Source organism: Gigantopelta aegis, chromosome 3, assembly GCF_016097555.1.
Source record: "Gigantopelta aegis isolate Gae_Host chromosome 3, Gae_host_genome, whole genome shotgun sequence".
In the NCBI taxonomy this organism is placed as follows: domain Eukaryota; kingdom Metazoa; phylum Mollusca; class Gastropoda; order Neomphalida; family Peltospiridae; genus Gigantopelta; species Gigantopelta aegis.
Genome location: NC_054701.1, coordinates 70,834,820 through 70,857,860, shown reverse-complemented (window position 1 = coordinate 70,857,860; position 23,041 = coordinate 70,834,820). Strand labels below are relative to the sequence as shown.

Sequence of the window (23,041 nt, the reverse complement as noted above, 5' to 3'; positions counted from 1 at the left end):
AAACAAAAATATCCTATAAACTGCTTTAAAAACATTTTTTAATTTTGACGCAATTTTTGATGGGGTGGTCTAAATATATTATGTAATTTTTTCTATAGATAAATATATTTTATATCCCGAGAGGTTCGGAGTAAGGATGAAAAGGTTGGCCCAAGCCCCCAGAAAAGTTAATAAATTTTGAAAGAATAAAATTACCAATCATATTTCGAACATTGGTGTGACCGAATGTAGGATACAGTTTATCTTACAACACGAGTAGTTGCAAAACGTAACTAACGAACGAAAACAAGTTGTATTTGTCTTTAAACAACGGTTTGTAAGATAAATGGTATATAACGGTCATCAGTGTAATATTCCTTTTTTGAAATGATTTAAAAAAAATTAAACGTCATTTCCAACTCATATGTACTATCTGTTATTGAAGAAAAATCAAGCCTATAGAGTCAACTTTGTGTCAGTATACGTATATATCCTAAGAGTAGCCATTCTTAAATATACTGGCGTTTTTAAAAACAAATAAATACATTTAAAACCTAAACACAACACTAAAATTTGCTATCTGTTATTGAAGTTACACCTCCTATTTAGAGGCGACTTTGTGTCAAGATGCGTAGGCCTATGCTTTTATAGTTGTTTAGAAATAGAAATATATCCTAGAGTAGCCATTATTAAATATACTGGCATTTTTTAAAAACAAACAAATAAATTTAAAACCTAAATACAGTTCTTAGCAAGAGAATTTGTTCTAGGTTGTCGTAATGCCCGTGCCCCCCCCCCCCCCCCCCCCCCCCGATATCCGCTAGTATTTCAATATTAAAAAAATAGTTAAAGAGTCAATCATTTATAAAACTGCATTTACTTTTTGTTATTCATATTTAGATTTTTCACAGTCCTCATTTTGTCTTACATTTGCTCGTATGATATAAAGTTTGTTTTATTTAACGACGCCACTAGAGCACATTGATTTTTATCTTATCATCGGCTATTGGACGTCAAACATATGGTCATTCTGACACTTTTTTTTAGAGGAAACCCGCTGTCGCCACATAGGCTACTCTTTTACGACAGGCAGCAAGGGATCTTTTATTTGCGCTTCCCACAGGCAGGATAGCACAAACCGTGGCCTTTGTTGAACCAGTTATGGATCTCTGGTCGGTGCAAGTGGTTTACACCTACCCATTGAACCTTGTGGAGCACTCACTCAGGGTTTGGAGTCGGTATCTGGATTAAAAATCCCATGCCTCGACTGGGATCCGAACCCAGTACCTACCAGCCTGTAGACTGATGGCCTAACCTCGATGCCACCGAGGCCGGTCGTATGATATCTGAGTCATTTGAAAAATGGCGCCACTGCAACTTCTATAAACACATGTCTCCGGACCATTATTGTTTTAAAACCAATAAATGAATGAATGAATAAATTAAGTTAATTAATATTATACGCGTCCGTTCAGTGTAAATGGGGTGAGTGGATTGTAACATTATCATTTAATATGATGTTCTTGTTCTCTCTCTTTTTATTGCTGTCAATTTAGCGTGTAATGACGCAACACACTACTGTTGGCCCGCCGGTGAGGAAGACAGCTGCATAGACAACGGCATAGAGCCTGGTGTGAAGTGCGCTGACGGTGGAGATTGTTGTGTGGCGGCGGACCCGTGTTCCTGGACCCAGTGCTTAGTTTAGACCGTACGCAGTCAGTACGGCTAGTTGGTAAGTAAAGTAAAGCTAGTACAGCGGATTAAAGTAGTGTAAAGTAGAGCAGAGTAGAGAAGAGTAGATCAAAGCAGAGTGGAGTGGAGTGGAGTGGAGCAGCGTAAAGTAAAGAAGAGCAGAGTGGAGTAGAGTTGAGCAGCGTAGAATAGGGCAGTAGTAGGCACAGTAGAGTATAATCGAGTAGAGCAGAGATGAGTAGAGCAGCGTATAGCAGGGCAGTGTAGAGGAGAGTTGAGTAGAACAGCGTAAGATAAGAGGAGATTAGAGGAGAATAGAGTAGAGTAGTAGAACAGCGTATTGTAGAATAAAGTAGTAGAGTAACGTTGACTAGAGCAGCGTAGAGCAGTGTAGAGCACTAAGAGTAGAGTAGTAAGTACGTAATTTAGTAGGTTAGGTTTACAGGTTAGCAAGTTAGTTACCAAAAGTGAGTAAGTTTATTGGTTTGTTAGTTGGTCTCCTGGTATGATTTGAATATTTCAAGTTGTGCAGTTCTGCACACATTTTAGATAAGTATACACACAGAAATAGATTTCACCTGATTAGACAAGAAAAATATACGATTTCCAAGTAGAAACTAAGTTTTAGACAAAAATATCATACTTTGTTGTAAAATAAAGTAGAATACCGCCCTCCTTTGGAATTAGTTTCTAAAAATAGTTACCAGTAACACATTATTCGATTCACAATCTCACACATTTCTGCATTGTCTGTGTCATTTTCATCACCATTGTCTTAATTTGAAATTAATCCTGTAGGTAGCTGAGAGGAAGCAAGTTATTTTTTATGAACCAGTGTCATCAGAGACAACTTGGTGTTGGCGTATCACGTTTGGGTCAGCGTTGCGAGTGCGAGTGCGAATAATTTTTACATGCTCATATACCACTAGAGTTTCGAGCATGTCCGTCCCGGGGCCTGTCTCTGGATAGCCAGGGACTTGTCCCGGGACAGAAAAACATTAAGCGGACAATTTTGAAATTTACATCCAAAAATTAAATAGTGGGCCTTTAAAATTTTGATGCGCATCTCTAATTAATATAATTAATAAAGAAAATTCTACTCATTAAATTTGGTCGCTAGATTAGATCGGGTGGTCAAAAAGAAATTAGATAAGATCGGTGGCCTGACGGATGTAGGTGTGGGGGTGGGGTGGGGGAGTAGAGTTGAAAATGGACAGAATTTTGAAAATAGCAATTAGTAAAAAAGTTAATAGAATTTAAAAAAAAATAAAAAAAGTTACAAGCCAAAAATAAAAAGAATTGACTGTTCGGTCGAATATTTATATAATTTGGACCATTTTAGAAGGACAGTTCAAAAATAAATAAGAGAAAGAAGAGAGGATCGGACTATTTAATAATATTAAAAAAGAAAGTAATTTCGAAATAAACTTTTGAACGAAGGTCTAAAAGTTAAAAGTCCGATCTATATGTCCACGTGAGTGGCCTCGTAAAGACCGTTAGGGTGCACAGCTTGTAGGGACGAGATGGGTTGCATCCCGTCAAGAAAACCCATAGATTGACAGTCAATAGACGCTGAAGGTGTAGTGCTGTGCTGAAATACAGATCTTGAGAAGCCGGATCCGTCTGAACGAGAGAGAGAATCAGACTAGGGTATAGTCCAGTCGTCATGGGTTGGTATAGTGGTGCGGACGGGCCCGACTCCGGAGGATACGAGATGGTATCACAATAAAACAAAGTAAAGTCTAGAAAAGAGTAGTAGCTTCCTATTTCTTCTTAGAGTGGGGCGGTCAATCTTCCAGTGCTGCTAGGACAGGCTCGGACATGTAGAGACTAAACTCGAACAACTGTGGCGTTCTGCAGAATAACCGTCATACGAGTCACGAAAAAAACAAGTCAACATAGTCAGACGGAGAAATGACGTGGAGGCGAGGAATCTCGCTAAAAAAGAATCCAACCTGGTGGTGCAGACTGTCGAAACGAGAAGCGTTCCAGCGTTCAATCAGTTCCAATGGCCGCATACATCCCAGTAGAAAACTTCACTTCGCTGACAAAAACAACGAAGTAAAGGATCCCCAAGTCGAGCCGCGAAAGCACGTGCAGTGTGCACAAGCGAAAGAAACACGTCTTACCGCGTCGAGCTGCAGACTGGGAATGGTCAGCATTGCCCACATTTCTGCGACAAATGTTGCTCCATGAAACCAGCCTCGGTGGCGTCGTGATTAGGCCATCGGTCTATAGGCTGGTAGGTACTGGGTTCGGATCCCAGCCGAGGCATGGGATTTTTAATCCAGATACCGACTCCAAACCCTAGGTGAGTGCTCAGCAAGGGTCAATGGGTAGGTGTAAACCACTTGCACCGACCAGTGATCATAACTGGTTCAACAAAGGCCATAGTTTGTGCTATCCTGCCTGTGGAAAGCGCAAGTAAACGATCCCTTGCTGCTAATCGAAAAGAGTAGCCCATGTAGTGGCGACAGCGGGTTTCCTCTCAAAACCTGTGTGGTCCTTAACCATATGTCTGATGCCATATAACCGTAAATAAAATGTGTTGAGTGCGTTGTTAAATAAAACATTTCTTTCTTTCTGTCTTTGCTCCATGAATGTGTTCAATCGGTCCAGCGTCAGACGACAGAAGATGTGTGAATATAACGGCCATTAGCCCAGTAATCAGAAAAACACCATATGTGATCCCTTGCCTGAATTTCATTGAAGAATCGGTGGAAACCTTAAACAAGAGTATATGGGGGAAAATCGACTAGCGAAGGTTCTCTCAATCAACACCTCTACAACGTCTTCAAGGAAGTGTATAGGCAAAATGTATCATCCAAACATTTCAAGCTGGAATGGTTGCTAGCACCATACCTGATTGGACACATTCATCAAGCATCATTCATCACCAAAATCCGGGACAACGCTGGCTAGGAAGATATGACCCAGAATCCAGGAATCTCAGATACCTAATGAAACTCAAACCTGAACGATAAAACCGTTATGTTGATCAAAATCGTATCTCCGTACAAGGCAGATTTTCAAAAGGGAATTGGTAAGGTTGTAATTGTTTCCACGAATCGCTGTCAGGTACTTTTTGTCCACAGGAGGACTGCTAAATTTCAAGGACTCACCTTGTTTCCGCGGTCCAGTAACTAAGATTTCGGTTCCCATATACTATTTGTATACACCTAAACCTGAAACACATTCAATGTTATAAACACCTTACTGCTCACGATAAGAGTATGACCCAGCACTTCAAGTGCTTTCCAATGGATGGAAGGAAGGCAATGTTTTTATTTAAACAGACGCACTCACACATTTTTACGGGTATACGACACACATCGGACATATGGTTACGGACCCACACAGATATTGAAAGAGGAAACTCCGCTGTCGCCACCTTCATGGAGCTACTCTTTTTCGATTAGCACAAGGGATGACTTTTATATGCACACACTATCCCCAGGATTACACACACCCCATACATATCGTGGTGCACTGAGCTGGAACAGAAATAGCCCCATATGGGCCACACCTACACGGGGATCGATCCCAGACCATACACCGCGTATCACACAACATATATATACACGGGTTTAACCTAGGGGCCACTGGTCACAATCATACCCGCACCCCACACAATGATGGGATACACAAATGTTCATTTACAAATACATTTGGTTCACTGGACTCCTTGGCTGCATAAGCATTTCTTTCACAGACACATAAGGCAACGGTGATGCAAATGAAGTAACCATAGAAAATATTAGACACTCGTCTTACCACCGAATACGAAAACATACACTAGTTTAATATTGTTAAGCGACAATTTCAATAATGATATACACTATTTTAGGGATTGATACCATGGATTTGGTTTTTCCCTGTGTCCCATGTCTCAATGGAATATGGGAACATCTAGCGGCCGTATACAAATCATACCTGGGAAGCACATTTTACAGGTCATTGAATGATGCAGTACACCGCACAGTTAAATTAAGTTTATTAGACACAGCCACATAATTATATATATATAATATATATAATATATATGATATATATCTATATATATATATATATATAATATAGTATTGAGAATATTTAACATACAAAGTGCCACTTTCTTTTGGGAGGGGGCCTTATGTTCAGACCTGCACAGACCACCTGATATATCCCTTATTTGCTATGTATACTAATCGGCACTGAAAACGCACAGCCAAAAGATTAAAATTTAGTTTGTACAAAAGATACGAGAATAAATATTAAAACCTTTACCTGTTTTCGTATTATTATCTTGTATTGTTTATAAGCAATAAAAAATTGTATAGCAGAAGTTTACAGTTACTGTGTGTCCTAGATTAGGCAATATCACACGTGCGATAGCAATAACAACTGAAATTGGTTGGTTCATTTGTCATATTGGCGTTTCATTATAAGCAACACAGACTATGTCGCACGGTATCATAGGGCGACTGTTTTGGTCCTTCCACATAAACAATAAGATCAAAAGCAATTTTACCTCTATGAGCTTTAATCCTTACTGATAACTAGGGTTGGGTTAGATGACTAAAATAATATATCTTATATTCGTACAATATTTCTTATGAAGAATACTTCCGTTAAAATGCAATGGATATAGTGAATGGGCTGCTGAAATCGCCATATATTTCATCACTTTTTGACCATTACGCTAAATTACATTGTTTTAATTATATTTCAGTTCACACAACATTGACTTATGACGATGGGGACGTAGCTTCCAGGATCTAGAGGAAAACATGAGACGCGTTTTAATCTATTATAACCAATAAGACGATTGATAATTAAGGATTTTCCGTTTTTATAAGTTGCATGGTCAGTGGGGCATCTAATCGCTAAAATCAGCTTATTCTTAAAACATTTCTATTATTCACTTCATATAAGAATAGAGGATACTTTGCTGTCGAAACGTTCCCATCCATTCAACAAAAATAGTGATTGGCAGATTTATAGGTGCAAACTGTTTCACATGTCCTGATATTCCCACGTAGATAGGGACTATCCTGAGGTTTGAAAAGGTTCTTTTTTAAAAGGTTTTCGGCAAATAAGGAATATTTTTAAACATGATTGAAATAGCATTTTTGCTTGACATTTTTCTTAAATTTCTGGATATCATAATGTTTTGTAGTGTCTTAGATATTAGAGTTTGTGTAGGAGCAAATAATTTTGAATACGTACGAATATTGTTATATTTTTCAACTTCCAAACGAAGGATTTTATAGTTGAGTCATTCGACCATAGGTCATTCCCAATGTATTTATCCATATAATGCTTTTATATTAAAATATATTAAGCTAAGATAAAACGTTTTTTGTTGTTTGTGTTGTTGTTGTTGTTGTGTTTTTTAAAAGAAAACGTCAGGATGTATGTTTATTTTGTTGGGAGGTGGTAAGTGAAAAGTGAGAGGGAGGGGAAACGGATGTCTTGCTAGGGCTGAGAAACCCAAGATAGTTCTTTTAATGTCCCGTCATGTCCATCCTGGACACAAGATTCTGACCTAAGCCAGTAGGTAAATCCAAGGGCAGAACGAATACGCCAAATTTCACTTGATTTCTCTCCCATAATGTAATTCGGTTTAAGTGAAGGAGCGCATTTATAGACATCACACGCACCATTTTCCATGTCCTTACTTTGTTACTTAATGAGAGGATCAGTCGAGGCGGGGATTTTTAATCCAGATACCGACTGTCCAAACCCTATGGTGAGTGCCCCGCAAGAGCTCAATGAGAAAAAGTGTAGAACGACATTGCACGCGACCAGTGATATGCATAACTGGTTTAGTAACAGAAAAAGAAAGAAAGAAAGACATGTTTTTATTTAATCGACGCACGTCAACACATTTTTATTTAAGCGGTTAGATGGCCGTCCAGACACATGGTAATTAAGGACCAGACACAGAATTCTTGTAGAGGAAACCATCTAGAAAGTCGCCACTTACAGATGGGCTAGACTTCCAATTAGCATTGATGCAAGTGATCTTTTTATTTTGCCCGCTTCCCAAAGGCAGGAAGTAGCACAAACCATTGGCCTTTGTTGAGCCAGGATGGATCACTGAGTCGGTGCAATTGGTTTACCTACCGCATTGAGAGAAGCTTGCGGAGCACTCACTCAGGGGTTTGGAGTCGGTATCTAATTAAAAATCCCAAGCCTCGCCCTGGGATCTGGTTCAACAAAGGCCATGGTTTGTAGGAGTATCCTGCCTGTGAGAGGAGCGCAAATAGGAAGATCCCTTGCTGCCTGTCGAAAGAGTATCCTCTGTGGCGACAGCGGGTTCTCCTATCTAAAACATAGGTGTCATAAATGACCATATTGTTTGACGGTCCAATAGCTGATGAAAAGACAAAAATCAATGTGAGCTCTAGATTGCGTCCGTTAAATAAAACAAACTTTACTCTTTTTTTGTTACTTAATGAAGTAAGAGAGAGAGGAGTGGAGGAGTAGGAGTAGGAATAGGGAGAAGATGGAGAAAGCTTTCGAATTATATATGTATGTATGCATACATTTATATATATATATATATATATATATATATATATATATATATATATATATGTATATATACATTTATATATATATATATATATATATATATATATATATATATATATATATATATATATATACATATATATATATATATATGCATACATTATATATATATATATATATATATATATATATATATATATATATGTATATATATATGTATGTATGCATACATTTATATATATATATAATAGGTGAAGAGTAATAATATAGTTAAGAAGTATAGAAGGTACAGAGAGGGTTGAAAGGATATAAAATTTTAAAAAAGTTGGTAATAGATATAAGTAGATTAAATAGAATTGATTTGTGTAAGGGTATAAGATGGAAAGAGTGAGGGAAGAGGAGAAGAATAAGTGAAGAACCTGAGACCTGAGGAGAGAGGTAGGGTAAAAGGTAAATGTGAAAATAAAGAATGAAGGAATAATATAGTGAAGATAAGGAGGAGATATAAGGGAGTTGAGTGAGAAGAGAAAGATAAATAGGGGGATGAAGGAGAGTAGTAGAAGAGGGAGACGAAGTTATATAGAGAGAAAGAGTAATATAAGTGAGAAATTAAAAGTAATCCGCCAATAACGCTAGGAGAAGTAAGAAGGAGGAATCGACAGATTATAATATGGTATGATATATCACGGGATTTCATCACACCGCAGTTGATTTAACCATTCACCTGTGTCTGTATAATAGTGTTAGTCAGACTAGGAGCATCAAGTGTTCCATGGTCCAAGGAAGTTTGATGTTTTTAAAAGAGGGATAATTTCTTTGATGATTGACCAGACGGGCTGTTTTATTTATAGAAAAAAAGAAAAGAGTATTTTAGTTTTAAAAGTGGGTAACTCTTTGATCATACCCTACGGCGTACCCCATGACCTCGTTTTGTAACTACCCTCCTAAATTACCTGTATGATTTATTACTGAATACTGTTCATAATTGTTTTGGTGTCCAACTCAAGATAATTGCCAGTCACCCAAAATAAAGACAAAGGAAAGGTCTTTATATGTTATTGCTATCAAAACACTGGCTCGCGACTCTTTCACAAGTGGAACAATGCTCAATCAGTTTCACGCCGGTTTTGAGAGAGTTATATTTATGTGCTAGGGGCGGAGGGATGTATCATGTCGGCGCTAGTATTATATCAGTAGATATAGCAGAAATGAATTATAATTTCGCCATTTTATATGTTTAAAATATAATCTGTAAACGTAAAAACGTATATAAATCACAATCGACCTGAGCAGGATAAAGCCGATATCTTAAGACAGTAATCAGTTATTCCCTATAACTATATATAATTATATACGGAACTTCACGTACGTTGTTTTCGCTTCCTATTTATTGCACGAGTTTATTTTGCGCAAGAATATATACCACGAGACCGCGTATTTATTACATACCTTCTTTTATGTTTTACAAAAACATTTTTTAATTTAACGTCATAACAACACTTTGTTAAATCTAAGATCAAAACTCCTTTCATGGATTTATTAGCGTTAAGAATCTCACCTTGCGGCAGCCTTGTGTAATGTTTCAAATATGACGTGACGTAATTTGTAAATCATATATGACATCAGTAAATAAAAGGCGCTAACTGCAGTAAAACTAAAAAGGGAATTCCCTATTTAAAAGTTTCCGGTCCAAAAGAGAGAGAGAGAGAGAGAGAGAGAGAGAGAGAGAGAGAGAGAGAGAGAGAGAGAGAGAGAGAGAGAGAGAGAGAGAGAGAGAGAGAGAGAGAGAGAGAGAGAGAGAGAGAGGAGAGAGAGGAGAGAGAGAGAGAGAGAGAGAGAGATTCGTCAGCAGTGTTTTTAATATGGAAAATACCAACCGATTCTGTGTTAATCGGTAATACCGATTAACTAGACGAGGTTGATATTTTACATATTAAAAAACACGAGTAGCGAATTCAATTTACACTTCTAAAATAACATTTAAAAAAAAAAAAAAATTGTAAATCACAGTACTAAAGTCGCCGCCATCGGTAATATGACGTCATCACGATTAGCACAAATTAGTTTGACGTCACGCATTTTAACTACATCTTTGAAAACGTTACGCTCTTATACACAGGTCTTATTGGCTTGTAAGCAAATGACCCATCCACAGCAACACATTACCTAGAGACCGTGCAAATTTGCATACCATTATTAACCGGGTTAATACACTAAAATTATCACATGGGTTTATGACATGGATATCATGGGTGAGTTATAAGATATAATATATATATATATATATCTATATATTATATATATATATATATATATATATATATATACATATATATTGCACTTTTTGTCCTACGGCTATTACTCCGAGTTTCACGCCCTTCGACGAAACATGAAATTTAATGATAACCACCAGTATTATATTATATAATATATATAATATATATATATATCTATATATATTATTATATATCTAGATGTTGTGTATGTGTATGTGTATGTGTATGTGTATGTGTATGTGTATGTGTATGTGTATGTGTGTATATATATATATATATATATATATATCATTTTATTTTTGTAGGTTTTTTGTGGGGGTTTTGTGGGTTTTTTTTTTTTTACACTAAACGATAACAATTGTGCAAATGGTATGCTGACGTTTATATAACAGCAAAGTGAAGCTTTGGGTGGATAAACTTTTATAGTCAACCTATACTGATTGTTGTGTATGGTATTTACCAAGCCCTTTCGACATTATTTCGTATGCGTTTTGTGTCTTTGACTTTAGTTAAGAGAAAAGCTATTTGGTCACCTCACGAATGTGTAACACTACTACTATTTAGTCCTCAGCACATTTTAAATCTATGTCTGTTTAGTATCTAATAATGATTATTGCAATAATTTGACTACCAAGTGAAACATGAAATTCGCTGCTGCTACATAAGCTGCTGCTACTGCTACCGAATAGCAGCAAGGACGTTTTTTATTTTCAGGTATCTACAAACAGGATATCACACACCACGATCTTTGGAACCGGTAAAAACCAAAAGCCAACGGATCTACCGAGTGAAAATGTATCTTCCGGCACATCATCTCAAAGTTTTACCACTGAGCTCGGCTACACCCCGCCCACTTGACTGCAATTATTAAATTTATTAACTGAGAAAGCCAAATATTGAACATGAATCGTTCTAATTGTTCTCCATGCTGATGTCTGTCCAGGAGAGAAGTTAAACGTGCTAAATGAGAAGAAAGGTTGCCCAATAGCCTAATGTATTCCCACTAATAAGCTCTGCTCTTACTTCAGGATGGAGCCGATACATGGATACGAACCCGGTGCCTACCAGCCTGAAGTACGATGGATTGATCACCGCGTGTACTTGTATTAAATAGTATTTCATCCAAGGTCGTAGGAAGAGGTAAGGCTAGTCAGGCTTCGGCCTGACCAATATTTGGCCTGATTTTGTATTTTTTTTAAAAAGACAAAAGAAAGAAACAAAAAAATCCCCCAAAACCAACAACAAAAACCAACAACAAAAAACCCCCAAACAAACAACAAAACCAACAACAAAAACCCCACCCAGCAAAAATATCCACATTCTCAGATATTAATTGGCATTTATCAGCATTTGTCATGGTGAATGTTAATGGCATAATGTACGAAATTGCATTTGAAACTTTTCTGTGGAAGCATGCCCAAGAACCAGTTCAGGTAAAAAAAAATATTCAAAATTCTACAGAGTAACTTAAAAGTAATTAATTGTAAAATTATAGATGTTTTGTGTGCACGTGTGCTATTATTCATGATATAGTAGGCGACTGTAATTGTAGCGAATAATGTAATTGGATGGTACAGATGTTCATTGTAAGGAATTATTTCATTTGATCCTACAAATTGCTACATGGCTGTGTGTTAATATATTCAGCGTATACACGTGCATGGATATAGAAATTAAATTTCGTGAAAAAAAAATGCATCTAAAGGTTCATATAGACTGGATGCGGCTCGGACCGACTGTTGTATCTGATGCGTCTGCCGCTTGCAGTTTGGGTATATACACCACATGCTATTTTTGCAGTATACGTTTTGCCATAGGCATACGAGCTCCCATTTTTGTAGGGGGGCAGGCTGGCTTTTACCCAAAGAAAATGCCAAAATCTGAATAACAACATATATTCATATTAGCATTACTACCAAACAGCTATATAGGGTTGCAAACGAATCACTACGCATTTTTACAACTAATTTTGAGGGCAGAATGATGGGAAAATATGGTAAAAAGGTCTCAGGTTAGCACATTTTGCCCGAATATTGATATCATTTTGCTCGAATTTGAGGTTTTGCTCCAGCACTAGGGGACAGTTGCCCCCCCCCCCCCCCCTCCCGCCCCTGTCTCGTACGCTTATGCGTTTCGCAGACGCATGCATCGCACTCATTAAGTCTAGACGCTCTCATTGAAACTGATGTATTTCCATTTTGTTAGCCAGACCGCACGCACGCGCCGCATCCAGTCTGTGTGAGCCTTAAAAGTGCCGCATTTACACACATTGACCACATGAACTTTACTTTTAGAATACAGCAAACTGCACTTCAGAATATCTGGTTTTAAAAATTGTCCGGTGGAGTATACTATACCCTCGATATCAGTAAGTTATACCACTCCAATATTTACTTGCTTCCTCCATGCCAGATACAGGATGGTGTTATTAATCCTGCTCGAATTGTAATATCGACAACCTATGATATAAAAACTCATAAATTTCTTAATAAAACACTATACGAAAATCCCCCAAATAGACACGGTTTAAACACAAATCACTTTCGTTACATTTTTCTCCCAACGTTTCGGCGATATATGTAGGGAAAGTGATTTGTGTTATAAATTTCTGCTTCAAAATGCCCAACAATGCAGCCAAAAAAGCATCTATTTTTTAAATTGTGGTGTGTTATATCTCCAGACGAGGTGGATTCAAAATAGGTCTTACCAATAATTGTAGGCTTTCTAACAGGCATGTCATCGGCTCAAAGTTCTAAGTCTATCTAACATTAAATAGCGCATTAAATACTGCCACCTCTGCCATTGGAGTGATATGTGGCAGACTGCTATCATTAGACATGAACTAGTATCAGTATATCAGGTATTATTGTGCTTGCAAACTGAAACATTAGGATGACATTGTTTAGGATGTACTTTAAGGGTGTTAGGTGGTTTTACCATTACTGTCTAATGCACCCTGTAGGTACTTATTTTGAAATGAACTAATTATATTTAAATAAATTTTGCCAGACGTTTTGGTTATTTCTAAACACCATGTAGTTTTAAGCAACCCCCCCCCCCCCCCCCCCCCCTCAACAACAACAAAACAAAACAACCCTATAAAACTGCAGTTGAGACCTGGACGAACGTGCCTGAATAATAAATTGATATAGAGTGAAATGAAATGAACATATTTTATTACCAGATGTAACCCATGCAACGCATGGGAATGTATACATAGGTGTGGTGGATTTATCCTGCCCCCCCCCCCCCCCCAGTATGAGCGACGTGTATATAGCTAGCCCTTTCTTGTAGATAGCTAGTCCTCCACCCCTTCATCCCTGGATCTATTCCGGGAGATACTGATGGTGCTGGTGGTGAACTAGAAGAGTTATCTACCCCTTCTGTGAATAAGGAAGATTAGTACCCCTCCACACAAATCGCACACGCGCAACATTTTAATTTCCTATCATTGAATATGATGCAGTCTGTATGTTTTAACACGAATAAGATCATCATGAATTAAGACAATAATATTTAAATATGTATATATAATGTTTACTTTGAACAAGCATGGCTACATTACTTTTCTATCATTGCTTAAATAGCAGACAGAAAAAAATGTAAGTGGACGGTGCGCTGCTCTCGTGAAGTTTACTGCGCTCTTCACAAATGTCAGATTTGACCCCCGAGTGTGAGGATGATGGTGGTGGTGGGGGAGAATTACCGCTTAGAATAGGAAATAAAGTATTAAAGTGTTGTTAAACAAACAAATAAAGTATTAAAATACCGTTAAACAACCATTGGAGAGGATAACACCAACTACTAAACAGAATATAATTATTATAAAGATAATGTTTGATATTTTCCTGTTTTAAAACGGTAACATACGTTTACACCAATTTTCCCAGTCATTAATCCGATATACATTTAGGTGATTGCTGTTATTTTACTATGTAATTATATGGAATTGATAACATGTTATAATTTTGTAGAATGTTGCTATATAAATGTCTGCGCCAGAACAGTGTCACTATACTGTTTGACAGAACTGTGCAACTTGTTTTAGCTCATCATGTCCACGTGTCGTATCTTGGCGATGTTGGTCGTATTGGCCGTTTTCAGTCACAGAGTTCATAGCCAAATGGTTATTCGTAAGTAGTTGTTATATTGAGATATGTACAGACACACACACACAAACACACACATATAAACACACACATAATATTGGCATAATATTATGTAGCTCTTAAAAACATGTTGGTCTCTGTCCAATGACGTCACACACATACAGTTTGTATGGCGCTGTCATGACATTAGTGTCTCAGACTTTATTAGTCTCAAGTCTAGACGTTCACGTCTCGAGTTCAGACTTTAAACGTTTTATGAGCACCAGACTCGAGACTCTGAGTCTAATAGCGTCTGAGACAGTAATGTCATGACAACGCCATACAAATTGTATGTATGTGACGTCATTGGAGATTGAGTCTAGACTGTAAACGTTTTATAAGGACCAGGCCAGGCAAGGCGGGAGTGACAGGCATAATTACACACTAAGACAAAACAGTCTAGCAATTTGGTACTACTGCATTGTATTTTAAAATACAAGCTGCATTTGGTGACATGACATTTACGCATTTTATCTTGTACTAAAAATACGCTCCTATTACTTATACTGATAAATAAAACATCAACTAAATCCAGTGTCTGGTTTGACTTCAAAAATCACGAGTTTTCTTTTATTTAATCACATTTACCAAATTGCAAAACATTATATATAATATTATTATTAAACTAAGCTAATTCTGCATGATTAGTGTGTCTACGAAATTGTTTTCTTCTGTTGTTATGCATGGTGTTTTGATGTATTCTTATTTAATTATCCAATGCATGTTGAGAGTATTATATTATATAGTTAGGATTATATTTAGGGAGTATGGGAGTGAGCGTGTTACTGTTTGAACTTTGAACTTGTCCATATTTTATATTACATTGGAAATACATGTATATTTTGTTGTTAATTGTATATACAGTGAAACATCTCAAAACCCTCAAAACCGGGCGTTTTACAGTGTCCCTTTTTATTATTTATTTATTTATTTATTTCAACTTATTTCAACTTATATCCAATTAAGGTTCAAGCACGCTGTCCTGGGCACACACCTCAGCTATCTGGGCTGTCTGTCCAGGACAGTGGATTAGTTGTTAGTTGGTTAATGGTTAGTGAGAGAGAAGAGGGTGTAGTGGCCTTACACCTACCCACTGAGCCCTTAAAGGCATACTGTCACAGATTTAAGGACCTTATTGCTCTAAAAATGAATAATATATCAAAATTACATTAATTTTTACAGACCAAATCTAGCTATTGTATCACTTTAACTGCACTATATGATGGAGTGAAATCCATGTCAACTCTCTCAGCAATGTTAGTTTTTGAATTATGGACCATTGCCATAATTCAATTATTTTTACAAAATATCATTAATAAGTGGTGTATGGTGGTTACGTAGATGGTTGAATAAAGTATATTTAGGGACAAATCAAATATATATATATTTAAGTAATATTCTGTTAGGCCATGTAATAGGTCAGTGGTCTGTGACAATATGCCTTTAAGAACTCGCTCTGGGTTGGAGCCGTTACCGGGCTTAACCACTGCGTCACCGAGGCCGGTAGTCCCTTTATAAAAACCAGGACAGAACTTAACTTTTCTAAACCGGATCCCTCTTAAAACCGGACATTTGTTTTGGTCACAAGAGTGTCCGATTCAGAGGGGTTTCACTGTAGTTTAATTTTAATAACTGATTTTCTACTGATTGTTTTATAGCGAATTCACTCGGTGGACCATTTCTCTGATTGTGTTTTTAAAGGTTTATCAAAAACCGTGGTATGTGCCGTTATGTCTGTGGGAAAGTTCATATAAAAGATCCCTTTCTTCTTGTGGAAAAATTTTCAGACTATGTATCGCAATTACCAAATGTTCGACATCAATGTGCTCTAGTGGTATCGTTAAATAAAAACAAATGTTTTACTTTTAACTTTTGTTTGCAGCATGTAATAGAGGAAGTGAATTTTGTGGGCATCCTGGACACGACGTCTGCCCTCAGGACTCTGGACACAAAATCGGTTTTATTTGTGAAAACGGAGCGCCGTGCTGTATTGGTTACGACCCTTGTTTATGGGCCATTAATTGTAATAGGTAAGTGGGTTTGTTGATGATCATCATTTCAAATTTAATTCCTAGAATGCAGGAAAATGCATCTCATGCATTGTAGATTTTTTAAAAATTCGAGGGGGGGGGGGGGGGGGGGGGGGGGGGGGTCATTACGCGTCGATTACACACACACACACACACACACACACACACACACACACACCATATAAATTTCTGCGTACGGGCCTGGTTTGTGTATTGTTTGTTTGTTTGTTGTTGTTGGGTTTTTTACAGTATGTATTACACATAATGAATCAGGCAGTCACCACCAGAGTATCTGTACAGGAGACTGAGCTATAATTGTCTACTCTTAAATGAACAATGGATTTCAAATGCTGTAGAACCATGTAATCCTGTAATACAGTCTTAGCATTGCAACATTCTTACCATTCAAAATGGCCGTTTTGTAGAAATAATGTTTGACATGCAAGGTAATAACAGTTAAGACTACAAAGTCTGAAAAGGACACCGATCTGCAACAATCAATGACATATTCTTAATTGTTGTGTATGTCACGTTTCTATTACGTCTATTAAATTTGATATTGTTTTGATTTATTACAAGGCCGTCGATCAACTAAATGTGCCAACAAATTATTACCATAAAATATATGCATTTAATGTATACAGAAGAGTGCAGTACTTTATTCAACCAGCTACATAGTCGTCATATCCAACTTCTTGTCAATATTTTTATATTTATCCTGCAACCATTGTTTCTATTGACCAGTTATGACGACCGATTAAAGCAAAGTCATAAAGGTATACAAGCAGATTATATGAATTTTGACGTCACTCTAGTGACCGCACACGTATAGCTACATGATAAAATCGCTGTTTTTACCTCTACAGATACAATGTGGCTGAAATAACACAAATAATATATTTTCCCCTAAAGTTTTATTGCCAGCAGGATATAGATAATAACTAGTTAATGAAGTAGGATATCGGCTTTATCCTGTTCAGGCCGAATAAAAAATTCCCATTTCCATTCTTACCTTTACACGATAAAGCCGATATCATACGTCATTAACTAGTTATTCTCTATGTAAATACATTATTGGAATATGTAACCATAAACATGGAAAACATAATTTGTTGAGCTTTTGCTAACGCTAGTATAGAAATTACTGTTTAAAAACGATTTATTGCATTAAGTGTTGGCTGAAGAGGAATGTACATACATTGTACATTATTTCAAGTCTAGCGATCTCTATGCGACCCCAACTTAAAAAACCAAAAGCCACATTTTTGTATGGTAGATAGGCATCTGTGTGTCACGACAGTCGGGTTTTATAAAGGGACATTCCTGAGTTTGCTGCATTATAAGATGTTTCCGATTAACAATATATTTCTACGATTAAACGTACATATTTTCTTGGTTAGAATATCAGTGTCTGTATATTCAATGTGTTTTTGGTCGTGTTAATATTTGTAAGAAGCCCAAACTGGATTTTGTCTTCAAATAATTTTGTACGTACGAAAAAAGCTAACATATTTTAGGAAATAAAATGACATTTAACCCAGTACAAATATTAGAACGATCAGAAAGACGTTTAATATACAGCCACTAATATTTTATGTAGAAAAATATATTTGATATGTAATTACAATCGTTAAAAAGTCTCTGTTAGTCGATAACATCTTAAGCATTGAAGCAAACTCAAGAATGTCCCTTTAAATTCTATATGACATCTAGAATACATAAGGCTAAAGGCTGTTTGCTTTACTCCCTGTCTTGAAAGCTGATCCAGAAATGATAACAGCTGGAGAGAGAGAGAGAGAGAGAGAGAGAGAGAGAGAGAGAGAGAGAGAGAGAGAGAGAGAGAGAGAGAGAGAGAGAGAGAGAGAGAGAGAGAGAGAGAGAGAGAGAGAGTGTGTGTGTGTGTGTGGATGTTTTGTTTAAAAAAAAAAAAAAATTGAAAAGAAAAAAGGAGAGAAAAAAACCGAAAAACTAAACATGTATGCATAAACGAAACGATGTTGCAGACCCACTGGCATCTTCATAAATCAAGGCTAATATTCGTTCCTCGTATTCAGCCTTGATACATGTAGTCAAGATTACTGATATCCACTACTAGCGCCCTCTGTTGGAAGAAAATTTGTAACACCGATTATGTCCCTTACACGATGACATCACTGACCAATCACAGCATCGGTAACATGTGACAATCTTGAAAGCAATATCGATTGATTTCATTTATTGATTTCAACTTATTTTCGTGCTTATATCCAATTAAGGTTCAAGCACGCTGTCATGGGCACACATCTCAGCTATCTGGGCTGTCTGTCCAGGACAGTGGGTTAGTTGGTTAGTGGTTGGTGAGAGAGAAGAGGGTGTAGTGGCCTTACACCTACCCATTGAGCCCTTAAGAACTCGCTCTGGGTTGGAGCCGGTACCGGGCTGCGAACCCTGTACCTACCAGCCTGTAGTCCGATGGCTTAACCACTGCGCCACCGAGGCCGGTTAAAGCAATATCAGTGTTCGCCCGCCAACATGGAATTCACATAACAAGGGAATCTATAAGGAGCGTTGCGATTCGTTGCAATCAGATCTCATCGCATCCAATGAAATTTAAGCATTTTGTGGCACGATTTCTTGACGACATGTATCAAGGCTGAATACGAGGAACGAATATTAGCCTTGATTTATGAAGATGACCCACTGGGTACAAAATAATACTTACGTTGCCTCCAGCCAACTTACATGTGAACAGGTTTCAACACATCCCTTAACTATACATGCACTGTGCTTTATTTTTAGATGCCATAGATTTGTGTTAATGTGATGCATTTAATTTGTTTTTCAGACCGTCGCTACCATCAGGTATGCAATTTGGTATGCGACCAGGTATCAAAGTAGATGACAAAGATGCTGATGAAGTAGAGGACTAACACGATCCATTTGTGGCTTCTACAGATGTCTGGTTGATAAGTAAATCTGATACACACTAATTAGTGGTTTGACGTTGATACGTACACTACGATGTATAGGAACAAATAAGAAAAATGAACTGCAATTTTTATAGTATTTGTTGCTTAAAGCTGTATGAAATAACAAAAACATCGGACTACATTTGGTTCAATTTAATTAGTTCTTGTCAGGTCAGAGAAACACGCAAGCCCGCACGACGATATTTCGGATACACATAATATTATTTATACCATGTTTGTTTGTTTTTTGTGTTTTTTTAAGAAAAACAATATAAGGATGACTTTAGCCGGGCACACGGAAATATTCACTAGACTGTCTTTGGTTGCACACCACCATTAATTTTTGCATGTATTTTAATACAATGTCCATGTCCGAATAAATTCTGTGAGAAAATAGGACAGAGTGCTAGTTGACTGTTATTTTGCGATGTACAGTCGCTTGGTAATTACCTTTACAGAAATCAATATAGGCTAACCACAGAATATTGAGTTATCCACCGTTATGCCCCATTTTTCTGTTAAATAAATGGCAGCATATCACATGCACATTTGTTAATAGAGGCGGATTGGGGGGGGGGGGGGGGCTGGGCCCGGCCCCCAACCCCCCCCCCCACAATTTTGCGACAGTCATAATTTTATTATATATTAATTTTTATCCCCTTCCAAACCTCCCCCAAAGTTCCCTTGGCATTCCGCCTCATGCCATTGCCCCCCCCCCCCCCCCCCCCCTCCCACAAATGGATTTTCTAGATCCGCCACTGGTTATCATTGAGGACTAATAGGCAATTTAATTACATCAGATGTCAACCTACTTATAATCATGAACGACAAATCTGAAAAGGTTTCATTTTACATGATGTTTGAAATAAAGACGTATTTGTTAAACCGGACTATATTAAAGTCGCAGATCTTAGTTTCAGGTAGTACTAAACCAAATAACTTCCGGCTGGGTCAAAGTTCGAGGTGCACCCAACGTTTGATAGAGAAGTGAACACCACAAGTCCTGTGATTGGTTATAAATGTGAGTGTGTTGGTTGTAAAAACAATTAGTTTCATCTGGGCTAAAAAAGTATGCAATTTTATTTCATCTAGTACCACTGTGTCAAGTAGCCTTGTGCTTGGAATATGTATGGGGTACCTGTAAAAAAAAGTACTCAAATGTTGTGCGGAACTAGGGTAGTCATAGACGCTACCCGTTATCTCAGAAATGAGCAGCTTGACACCCACCTTTTTGTGATTCACTTTAAGGGTGAGGGGTGGTAGTAGTATTTATATCCGTGGCGTCTATGTCGATTGATACGTTGCAGGTAGGAGTTTTAGCCACATATGTTACTATTGTCGTCTATGGGATTTGATTTGGTACTATACACCCTTCAGAACGTGAAATAGATACGAAGTTTGAATAATTTAAAAACCAATATAAAGTTACAATATGTTACGACTATTGTGTTGAACTGGAAAATCCTTTTTAACAGAACTATCGGCTTATAGGGCTCCGCTATTTAATTTTCAATTTTGTCAGTAGTAGATAATTCATTAATTTGTAAAAATACCTAATGTTAAATTGTTATTTAAATTTAAAAAAAAAAAAAACCCCCACCAAAATACCAAAATATGACTGCCCCAGAGAATCACATTACCAAGTTTTAGAACTATTTTATCAACACTCTAGAAGGTAGACGTTTAAATTTACAATTTAAAATTTTAATATATTTAATATATATATTTTAATTTATACTTTTAAAAATATATGTTTATTAGTTTGTGAGGACTGCCACAAAGAATATTTATCCTAAATTGCAGAACCATCGAATCAAAACTCTAGGAGAAAATAAATAAACTTTTATCAATGTTACATTTCTGCTTAAGATGTTTAAATTTAATAAAATTTCAAAATTTCCAAAATATATCTTTATGACTTTATGAAGACTTCCCCAAATAATCATAGTACCAGTTACAGATTAGAATCATCCAATCAAACCTCTAGAACAAAGTTTTTAAAATTATATTAAACATACATTAAACAAATTATAATAAACATTTAATAAAAATTCAAAATTACATAAATATCTCTCAGTATTATGCTAAGTTTCAGAACTAGTCCATCAAAACTGCAGGAAACGATAGACTTTGAAACCTTCAATGTTAAATGTCTATTTAAAATATTTCAGTTTAATCAAGTTTAAAAAATACAACAATTTCAAAATATCTCTCACATTATCATACCACGTTTCAGAACTATCCAATCAAAACTCCAAGAAAAGGTAAGCTTTTAAATTTTAAATTTCTATTTAAAAACTTTAAAGTTAATACAAATTTAAAAATTCTATGCTTCAAAACTATATCTCTGTTAGTTTGTGGAAGGATGATCAGAGGATCATTGTACCAAGTTTCATAACAATTCAATCAAAACTGTAGGATAAGACTTCAAGGGAGACGTTGACGGACGGACGCCAGGCAATTTGGTGTTATAAAAGCTCTTTTGACAAACGTCACAGCGGAACTAAACAAATAAAATAGAGTTTGTCTGTATAGATCTACAACCGTTAGCTCTCAGAGGTAGGTGCATATTTAGAATTATGAACATTCATTCATTCGTTCATTCATTTAAACTTATTTTAGTGCTTATATTTAATGAAGGTTCAAGCACGCTGTCCATGGGCACACACACCTCAGCTATCTGGGCTGTCTGTCCAGAATAGTGGGTTAGTGGTTAATGGTTAGTAAGAGAGAAGAGGGTGTAGTGGTCCTACACCTACCCATTACGAACCCTGAATTACCAGCCTTATGTCCGATGGATTAACCACGACACCACTAAGAAAAATGCATTTCGCGGTATTGCAAAAAACTAAATAAGATAAGAAACACTTGGATATACAGAAATGAATAATCTAAACAATACAATGTAAGTAATGTCTGATTTCAATTATCAAAAACGGCTCTAATAGTGAAAAATAGAGTTTAAAAAGTAGGGTCCGTCACTTTCAGTAGCAAAGTAACGGCACCTGGAACGGTGGTGTGGTGCCTTTATAAATACGCTTCGTGTTAAACCAAATTACCACACTACAAACCAACCAAATAGTTTACGAAGTTGGCGATATTTGCTCTGCCAACGGTCCATCCACTGGCGAGGTCAGAAACTGTGCCCAGAGTTAATATAGGCATGTGGAACATGTTTGAATTGAAATGTCACACTGTCGCTAAACGGAGAGAACATTTCGATAGCTGGTATATCCTTAGCCGGTGTATTCTGACCGTAAGAGAACAAGTCGGATGCTTGGACTGTTATGAAAGCGTCATAACTGTCCAAATGTCCATCTTGCTCTTTTACGGTCAGAGTACTTAGACTAGTATATCCTAAATGGAAGAAATAATTAAAATGTTTCAAGTCTAAGGAGGCACTCATAAATGCTCCCACTGACATGCAACTTACAACAAAACGAATATCA

The 23,041-nt window shown here is 36.9% G+C and overlaps 1 protein-coding gene across 1 annotated transcript; it reads left to right on the top strand.

Moving 5' to 3' along the window:
- Window positions 1-14,491: 14,491 nt before the first annotated feature.
- On the top strand, window positions 14,492-19,986 carry LOC121392212. The gene is made up of 3 exons (XM_041523544.1): window positions 14,492-14,599; window positions 16,497-16,644; window positions 19,469-19,986. Exons 1-3 carry the CDS (start codon window positions 14,521-14,523, stop codon window positions 19,551-19,553), a joined length of 312 nt encoding a protein of 103 aa, XP_041379478.1. The 5' UTR covers window positions 14,492-14,520; the 3' UTR covers window positions 19,554-19,986.
- Window positions 19,987-23,041: the final 3,055 nt, after the last annotated feature.

Coding starts and splice junctions, on each gene's coding strand:
- LOC121392212 (XM_041523544.1), top strand. CDS start 14,521: ATGTCCACGTGTCGTATCTTGGCGATGTTGGTCGTATTGGCCGTTTTC. Junction 14,600..16,496: donor TCATAGCCAAATGGTTATTC/GTAAGTAGTTGT, acceptor TTTTGTTTGCAG/CATGTAATAGAGGAAGTGAA. Junction 16,645..19,468: donor TGGGCCATTAATTGTAATAG/GTAAGTGGGTTT, acceptor TTTGTTTTTCAG/ACCGTCGCTACCATCAGGTA.